At 42.7% G+C, this 9,901-nt stretch overlaps 1 protein-coding gene across 1 annotated transcript; it reads left to right on the top strand.

Annotated features, from left to right (window-relative positions):
• Positions 1–1,260: 1,260 nt before the first annotated feature.
• On the top strand, positions 1,261–7,529 carry irx2a (iroquois homeobox 2a). Its single transcript, XM_034698186.1, is given in 8 exon segments — positions 1,261–2,094; positions 2,097–2,254; positions 3,526–3,664; positions 3,667–3,852; positions 3,855–3,929; positions 4,706–5,280; positions 5,282–5,596; positions 5,598–7,529. Coding segments are annotated over 8 exon segments (1,551 nt in total). The 5' UTR covers positions 1,261–2,015; the 3' UTR covers positions 5,622–7,529.
• Positions 7,530–9,901: the final 2,372 nt, after the last annotated feature.

Raw genomic sequence — 9,901 nt, 5'->3', positions numbered from 1 at the left:
TTGGTATGTTTCATTTCAGTACAGTACTTTCATAGTGCAAAAAAATATATTTCCTGCCATTCCTGATGGAATAACAGTGAGTGGGGTTAGGTGCATAATGTGTTGTGATTACATTTTTCTAAAGATGTAATGGCCGCAACAATGCCATGCATCCTCTTGAAATATTCACAGTTGCAAAGATAACCCCATTATGAATGTAATTAGATCAAGAACTGAGTACAGGGCATTGTGGGATATTGTGTATTAATTAACAAAATTGAAATGTATGCTTTATGTACATTTTAATGCATGCATGTATTTATTTGTTATAAATAAATTTGTCAGTCCTGCAAACAGGCCAGCTGTACTGCACCTATTCAAATAGTACTGTTGCTGTTTACATCACTGGCAGACCACACTGCAGTGCAGGAACAAGCACCTGATGGATGAATACATTGATTCGGATGAATACTGATGAGGAGGACTGCAAGGCCACTCTTCTGCCCAACAGTTGCCACCTTGACTGCCCGTTCCAAAAAAACGCTGTCACAGTTTCAGGTTTCCAGCATGCTGTGCTGTATCGCTTGTCTCCAACAGAGGTCATAATGCCTGTAATCACAATAATAAAGGACAAGGCTGTGCCCTGGTTTGCAGGGAGACGCGTCCAAACGCGCACACAGAGATACACAACAGCGTAGACAGGTGAGTACCCAAACACGGTGGAGAAGTGCAGCAGCAAAAACTGTCAAACTCACATTGTACAATAGCGCGCGCACACACACACACACACACACACACACACACACACACACACACACACACACACACACACACACACACACACACACACAGAGTGCCACACACTCTCAAACACTGTTGGTGGTAGGGGAGAGATTGTCTCTCATAAAGCAACAATAACAAACCACCAACAGCTTTATTATTGCTAATGAACGTCATTGTTATAATAAGGGATGTGCGTATTTGAGACGCTCTAAGTGGCGGAAATTAAGGAGCAGCGTACTCCTCCCGGAGGCCGGCGCGCGCACTGTCTGAGGAGCGCGTTCACACTTATCGCTGTTTGCATACATTCATGGCTGTGTACAAGCATGATAGCCGGACTGACGAAACAACCAGCTGCCAATGGAGAGCACTGGCCATTTATACTCTCTCTCTCTCTCTCTCTCTCTCTCTCTCTCTCTCTCTCTCTCTCTCTCTCTCTCTCTCTCTCTCTCTCTCGTTCCGTCCTTCACGCAGTTGTTGTTGGAGTGCACGTAAGTTTGATCAGACTGCAGAGGCATTGTGCCACAGTGAACCTGACCTGTAAGAATCAAAATAAATAAAAACATTGAGAAACATGTGAACTACTGTATCTCTCTCCCCAAGCCGATCCATTCATGTTTCGTTCAACATAAAATTATCATCATACAATTAACATCAACCGTATGCTGATTTTTGAACAAATGTCGAATAAGTAAGACAGGGGCTGGGAACCGGTTTATTTGCACGTGCAACCATTTTATTATCCCCCGTTTCTATCACTTAATTCAGGAAATATGTTTTAACAATCCAAAACTGAACTCAACAACTCTTGGAAGGAGCCTACTTTTGCAGTGTGGGGTCTTGGTTTTGTTCCTCGGCTCCATTTCTGTGAGGCAGAAAGGGGGCGGGGATGGGATATTCAGATGAACCGGAGTGACAGCTCCAGTTTCCCCCAATGCTCTGTGTGTCTGAAACTCCACTGGCTCCTTCCCTGCTAACTCCTCACTTCATAGTGCTGCGTACTAAAAACATCGGACGCTAGGGGATCAAGACGCATGCCACATTGCCTCTATGAGGGCACTTTAACTGATCTTTCGGGGTTTTTTTTCCCAGTAAGGGGGGCTGTGGAGGGAGGACTTTTTTTATTCACATTGTCTGATGACTGTTTGCACGGCTGATTATTGAGTTGATTGTTTGTTATTTTGGCTCTTGTTGCCCGACGCCCTGCGCGTTTTTTCCTCCCTTTTTGGAATCGGCGACCTATAGCGCGCTCACCAATGTCCTATCCTCAGGGTTACCTCTACCAGCCCCCGGGCTCTCTGGCGCTTTATTCGTGTCCGGCTTACGGGGCCTCGGCTCTGCTGCCCCGCGAAACGAAGACTTGGCGAGGTCGTCCTCTGGCTCAGCCTTCAGTCCTTACCCCGGATCGGCTGCTTTCTCCGCCTCGGCCGGTGCGGGATTCTCCAGTCCGCTGTCATACTCCACGGATCCAGCAGCTGGATTCCCATCTTACATGGTAAATATCCCATAAAATACTCGTGTTTTATTCTAAAGGAAAATGTTAATTTAGTCAGCGAATGTGTCGAGTAGATAAAGTATGTTGGTGTGCAAAACCTTCTGCTGTGTTTCTCTGGCATTTAGCGAGATAGTGTCGGTGCAAGGTTAACATTTAAGTATCATTTACCAGACTGTGGGATTTGGAATGTTTTTATTGATCGCATTGTTAATAAACATTCATATTTAGTGGCCTAGTCGTCGGGTTCTTAGTGTAAAATCTTTGACCCCTTTGGCTTAAATGGGATTTTTGAAGCATGAGCTGCAAATTGCAAAGGCTTGACCAGCGCTTAACACTCACTGCGAAGCTAATAATGTAAAACAGAACACCTACTAAATTTTTTTATTTGAGCCTTCAGCCTCTAAGCTGTTATTTATGTGTCATAAAAAAATTAATATAGCACATGCCATAACTCTTTCTTCTTCAGTAAGTCATTAAAAATAACCGCGGATGGAGTCGCTTCGTGACTTTATTGTGAGTTGAATAAACGGAATTTAACATGAAAGCATGACTCGCAATGGTAATGTCACAGGGCACTTCAAGCGTTTTAGGAAAGGTGCATATCAAGTGATTTGCTAATGGGATTTGTAATGCTGCAAAGAGAAGATATGTTAACACATTGTGGCTGCCACAGCAAAACAAAAAAGCAGCCGCTGAGAGAAAATGAGGGAGTTATTAGGTGATTACAGAAAATTGAAATTTCCTTTTTATTATCTTTACGGCCATATTAACGGGAGCCCTGTGATTACTTAATCCGATAATGATCTTAACCATTAGTTAACCATTAGTCCATGCCTTTCTGCGGCCTGCTTTTACGCACGGTGTGTTTAGGCTTCCAACGCAACCCATAGTTATAGTCTTTTTGAAACAACTCCATGAGCAGGGTTGACAAATGAATAAAGCATACTAAATCATAAAAGGTATCGATTGTTGGTAAATTGTTTGATCAGAGCCTGCACATTGTAAATTCATCTGGGGTGTTTAGGTAAATTTTACACAAATATCTTGATAAAACCTTCCAGTTTGTTTAAACAAACCTCCGAGAGATTTCTAAAATCGACATGCCGTTAAATAATTCAGATTATTTTGTCATGTGAATGCACGTTTGAGTGTCTTCAAACTGTATGAGGGGGTTCTGTAAATTACTCACAAACCACAATAAGTTTCATTTATGGAAGTCAGAGGTGTAAAACAACCGCACAGCCTTGACTTTTTCTCAACTTTCCCCCCAGAGCTCTCCATATGACGCGCACACGACTGGCATGGCAGGGGCATTAAGTTACCACCCATACGGAAGCCCGGGGTACCCCTACCAACTCAACGACCCGGCTTACCGCAAAAACGCCACCAGGGACGCCACGGCCACCCTGAAGCCTGGCTGCAGGAGCACAGGAAGAACCCGTACCCGACCAAAGGCGAGAAGATCAGGCTGGCCATTATCACCAAAATGACCCTGACGCAGGTCTCCACCTGGTTCGCTAACGCCAGGAGGAGGCTCAAGAAGGAGAACAAGATGACCTGGGCGCCCAGGAATAAGAGCGAGGACGAGGACGAAGAGGACGGGACGGGGAGAGGAAGGAGGTGGAGCGCTCTGAGAAAACGCTGGACAACAGCGAGGCTTCAGCGGAGGATGAAGGTGGGTATAATCTGGCGACCGAGCCAATGATCCGTTTAACAATTCAGGGGGAGGACGGTGGTGAGGAGGGGGAGGTGGATGCCCCTTTTTATTTACTGTTGAACTTATTTTGTACGATAATATTCTGAGGGAAAATATAAGGATATGAAAAACATTGAAATACTTTCAAGCCAAATACCCTGTTTTATTTTTTTATACAACTGGCTAGTTTATTGTTTTAGCCATTATGTTGACTGATCCATTAATCCAAAACGACGTTATATTGACTTAACACTGAATGTCATTGTGAACATTTACTTTTCTTCCCATGATTAATGGCAGGTCAATGTCAAATTGGACACAAATCATAACGATCCACATGAATAAAATAAAATAAAGAACAGCCTGCTAATGTCATTGTCGTTATGACTTGTCATACACTTAATAAAAATAAGGAAAACACCTTATTTGAATTATTAACAAAGCTTTAAATCGCAGCTTTCTATTAAATCTGTAGAATAATTAACCCCTAATTTATTCAAGCCTGGTTGGTCTGTTTGATTACACATGGATATAAGGAATACTTTTTGCTACCAAACAAGTTCCGGTTAGTCTTATAATACATTTTTCAATGCATTTTAAGAAATTACCTTTCTTTTAAAATAATGGACTACTAGAGGTCTTTTTAATTGTTTCTTTCTTTACTCTTCTTTGTTTATTTTTTCCATCTATCAAACAGCTTACATTAATGACTTCATTTTGTAAGTTTATATGTTATTTTTTTCAATTTTTCCCAGGTATCAGCTTGCACGTGGACACCCTGACAGACCACTCATGCTCGGCGGAGTCTGATGGGGAGAAGGTCAGCTGTCGCGTGGGCGGGGAGTTGAGCTCTGACCAGGCCGGCGACAAGTGCGATGAGGACGGTGACGACCATGACGACGACCCGCGCGCTCAGCTATCGCCCAAATCCGTCACGTCGTCGCCTCTCACGGGAGTAGAAGCTCCGGTTCTCGGTCATCACCACCCACACAACCTCCACCACCACCACCACCACCTGCATCACCTACACCACCTCCACAGAGAGCGCGAGGATCTGGCCCGGAGCCTCGTGAGCAGCACTAATATTACCGCCACTAAACCGCCTTCCTGCCTTGACAGCAGACCCTCTACGGGCTCCTCTCAGAACCCTACAGTCAAGCCCAAATTGTTGTCACTGGCGGAGATTGCTACCTCGGACCAAAAGCAGCAACATCAGCAACCGGGAGCAGCAGGGCAACCAAACTGCCCCTCCTCCAGCGGTGGCCTCCTTTCTCCCCCCACGCCTTCCACCACCTCCCCGGCTGCCAGTTCCCCCTCCCTCTACTCGGCCCCCCTCCATCCTTGGAAGACCTATTTATTACACTTCTCCCTTTTATAGCAATTACACAAACTATGGCAACTTCAGCCCCCTGCAGGGCCAAGGGATCCTGCGCTACACTAATTCATCCGGAGTGAGTCTGGCTGCAGCCGCCGCTGCCGCCGCCGCCGCTGCTGCTGCAAACGAGGGTCTGAGCTCCTCTCAGCAGGCCATGGAGGCGAGCTCAAACCTCAAACACAGGCCTGACTCCCCCCTCGTTAAAAATAACCTGAACCAGATTGTTGTTGTCGAGCAGCAGCAACAGCAACAGCATTTCAGACCCGCGAATTTTAGAAGCAAAGAAAGGTACGTAATAACGTGACGCGCTTAAGAGAGTGGTAACAAGAACTTATTCAATCTGGTGTCGGATCTTGAGGTTGTATGTGTTTAAGGAGAATCGCTCCATGGTGACAGTAAAATGAGTCCACTTGTTTCCAATGCAAATCAACTGGTTTCCACGGTGCCATTCTCATGGTTTCCTGCTGTCATGTCACAAGAGGATCCGGCTGGTTTTGCCTTTTTCAACAATTGTAAGAGGTTTTTTAAACGCGATTTTGCATCAGAAACAAGTGTCCCTATCTGAGACATCTAGCAGGTTTCAATATGATTTAAGTTTAATACGATTTAAGGACTAAATAATTCGTCAATAAGGACTTTTACAGCGCAAATGAACTAAGCAGATGGACTTGTAACATGGCCTAGAAATCGTTTTCAGAGCGGTACATTTTCTTAAATAATCAATCCATAATTGTTCTCCTTTTGTTAATCACTTTTCATAATTTAGTAGTTTTAAATCTCGCTCATAGAGAAGCAGGTGTGGAGGCTTTAATTTGCAACGAACTCTGATCAGTGAAAGGTATCATATTCAAACAAATCTGCAAGAGTACACTTACAGATACAGACATTGACATATTTTCATTAAAGGGGCCCCGAATCAGCCCAACCACGTGCACCTGAGCGCACACACAAAAACACGTGCACGTGAACACGCAGTGGCAGTCTGAGCAGAGAAATGTTGCCATAGCTTTGAGCAGGAATTCTATTTTTAATATGTCCTCTGATGTGCGTGTGTGTGTGTGTGCACAGTGGGCCCCGAATCTTACCTTTCAGGTTTAGGATAATTAAAATCACACAGGGTCAGCCAAAAGCAAACACATCAGTTAGTTTGCACAATGCATTCATCGTGCAACTTTACATCTTCAAATGTCACTAAGGTGGTTGTGCACATTCAAAGCTTTGCGCTGAGGAGTGCATGGTCGTCTCTCTCTCTCCTCTCTCTCTCTCTCTCTCTCTCCTTCTCTCTCTCTCCTCTCTCCTCTCTCTCTCTCTCTCTCTCTCTAAACCGGTAATTAGGCAGTGGGGATTTTAATAAGCACTTGCAGTTCAGGGCTGCTTTTTTTGTAGAGCCAGCCTGCAGTAACTTTGTGATTTCTGGGTTTGTGGAGGGAGTTGATCATTTGATCGTTTGGGATCTTTATTTCCTCGCTCTGCAGGTAGGTGTCACAATTGCTTTGAGTATAAAGCGAGTAAGGCCACCACCTTTTAGACCCCATGTTTTAACCCCCATAACCTTTGCTCCGAACCGGATCTAGTGCCACCATCCAGACGGAATAAAAGCTGCTATCTTCAGCTACACACAGGCTGAGACACATCAGATTATTATTATAATTGTAATCATTTCAGTTCATTTATTTCACTGTTTGTTCTGATGCATTGTGGATAATAATTTAATATGCTGGTTTGAAACAGATCTCCCATTATATGTGATTTACATGTTATTTCTCAGGTTCCTATAGTTTGCTTATTTGCCACGGTATATTGTTTTGGAATATATTTACGTGTGGAAAACATCATTTGGCCTTTCTGTGAAACCGTATTTGTAAAAGGAGGTGTCTTGGGGACGCACAGCGGACGGAGCTGAAGTGAACTTGAGGACTTCAAAGTGGAATAGCCTACATTTGATATTTATTTTTTTAAATGATGGCAAAATGATGCCTATAATTTATGCAAGTTGTATTGCAAAAATGGGAAACTGACATCGTCTGTTTGTTTTGTAAATATATATATATTATGGACGGTTTTTATTTGAGACGCATTTTGGGGGAAAAAAGTTACACAATCTTGTTATCAGGAGAACTTTTACTAATTTATATCTTTGAATGTAAATAAAATAAAAGGCGCTGGTATCGATGTACTGGCGGATTATGATATTCATTATTCAAAGGAGAAAATATTAAACTGTTTTCCCAACTACCACATCAATCTTTGGGAGTCATTCTTTTATTCATTACAGACCTTTATTTAACACTGGGGCCTTTTTATTTTGATTCACCCAGCTCTCATTGCGCTTTTATTTTGACAGTCACACACAGATGGGAAATGTTTGATGAATCTCACTTTTCATAAACATTATGAGTTTTCACAGATTGCACAATCCATTCTGTCTAAATGGACCATCATTTTCTTTTAGGGCCTCATTCTGGTCAGGGGGAATCTCTCTCGGTCACATATTCACGACCTTGATTGGGATAAACGACATACTTATTTCATTTTTCTCCCCCTTTTTTCTGTTCTCTCTCCTGCCCAGCCTGCAGCACATTTATTTTTCAGTGTGATTAATACAACCGTGGGACGCATCGGGCATTATGGGCTCCCAGCGGGGCCCGTCCCTGGAGCTTTTTTAGCCTGGTTCAGCATGGGTCAGCCCTGCCTGCTTCATTACGGCACGGCATTGAGCAATCCATAAAAGTCTATCTAAGCATCTGCCAGCTCCAATGGGCTGTGTGATGGGCCCTAATCGGACAGGCTTTCCTTTGCTTTTCATCATGGCGCGGTTATTGCTGCGGCTCCAGGACACATGTAATCAAAACGTTTAGAAAATAAAAGCATAAAATCAAAAAAACAAGAGTATGTAAGTAACAACAATAACCTAAACAACAATAACTACAAAAATAGGCTCAAGTAAAAGTCAATAATTACTTAAAAAAAGATAAGCTTAACAAAAACAATGACCTACATCCTCTGCACTAACACAGAATAACACGAATACAATAGAAGAAGAATACAAATAAAAAAAAATAGACATGCTAATTATGTTGTTATGAATGATTATGTAATATTGGTAACAATAAAACAACATTAACTCCTACTACTGCTACTACTATTACCAATAATAGTAGTGGCTGGTTATTATGATAATAGTTATTATTATTATTATTATTATTATTATTATTATTATTATTATTATTATTATTATTATTATTATTATAAATACTAACAACAATAAACGTTCCTGCTTTTACTTAACAAACCTTTAAAATTACATTTTTATGCTTTTTACTCCAATTGAAAATCTACTGTCACACACTACACTTGTGGTCTTGAAAAATGTGCAATCCTCAAAGATCAAATATCTATATTCCTCTCCTCCAAGAGGAGGCCTCCGTCATCGCTCCCAGCCAGACTAAAAGCTAATCCTTCATTTCCAGTTGAATTTGAGCTTGAGTGTTGTCCAAATCTCATGGGACTCCTTTCACCTTGGTTTTTCTCCTCCTCCTTCTCCTCCTCCTGCCTTGAATCATCCAAGGAAGTAATTTTTGGCTGCCACCAGGGATGCAGTGGAGGATAAACCCACCTAAACTCAGTTAACCCACCATTTTGGGCTGTCAGGAGTCTTTGTCATATAAATGTATGGTGTACTTTGTAGTGAATAGTGTCACTCTGTCAGAATGTGATGGAAGCGAGGTGAGAAAAGCTTCAGAACTCTTATAGATTTCTGTGTGAATCCAGTGTTGTTCTTTGTTTGATTACCACTTCCTGATGCTGATATTTCACCTTATATCTATCTTTCTTTCTTTGGCAGCCATTCACACTGTAGCCCCTGGCCAGCTTCCTCCTCTTCATCCTAAACGCTTTCATTAAGGAGATGATTTATTGAAATGCATGCTTTATTCTCAGGTGGGCTCCCCTGAGGACTCGGCACTGTTGTCAAATAGCTCCAGACGCCCAAAGCACACAGGGGCCCTACCTCCTTCTCCCTTCCCTCTCCCTCCCTTTCTTTCACCCACTGCTGCACCCTCCAAATGTCAACATTTGTTCTCAATAAAAAGAGTTATTGTTTCTGTTAAAGAAAAAAAAAATGCTCTGCAAACCGGTCGCCTTTGAACACATGAAAAGAAACTTCCACCCCTCGTCTTGTTTGATTGAGAGCAATGGCAGGTGAAAATGGGAGCAGGCGTCCGCCACACATGACAAACCTCAAGCTGTGCAGCCCGTTATGAAACGATTGTGAATTTATGCCACAATTAGTCACAATTGTGCCGAGGCATTTTCCGGCCCTTTTGAAGAGCGTGCTCCTTGCCTCATGTATGCAAAGTATTTGCAGTTGAAACAAAAAAGGGTGCCCTTCACCGCCTGGGTATTGATCCTCAAGGGTGAAACAGGCAATTACTGTACAGCCAAGTGTACTGTGGAGTATGTAGGCTAGCTAAGCCTGTGCTTTAAATCATTCAAACTTATCTAGATATTCTTTAATTCCATGCATTGCATATCAAATACAGTCATAATCCTATCATATAGCTTACCAAAGAGGCTG

Source organism: Notolabrus celidotus, chromosome 12 (assembly GCF_009762535.1).
Source record: "Notolabrus celidotus isolate fNotCel1 chromosome 12, fNotCel1.pri, whole genome shotgun sequence".
NCBI classification, from domain to species: Eukaryota; Metazoa; Chordata; class Actinopteri; order Labriformes; family Labridae; genus Notolabrus; species Notolabrus celidotus.
The sequence above is the reverse complement of the archived record's forward strand: the minus strand, read 5'-3'. Positions and strand labels throughout refer to the sequence as shown.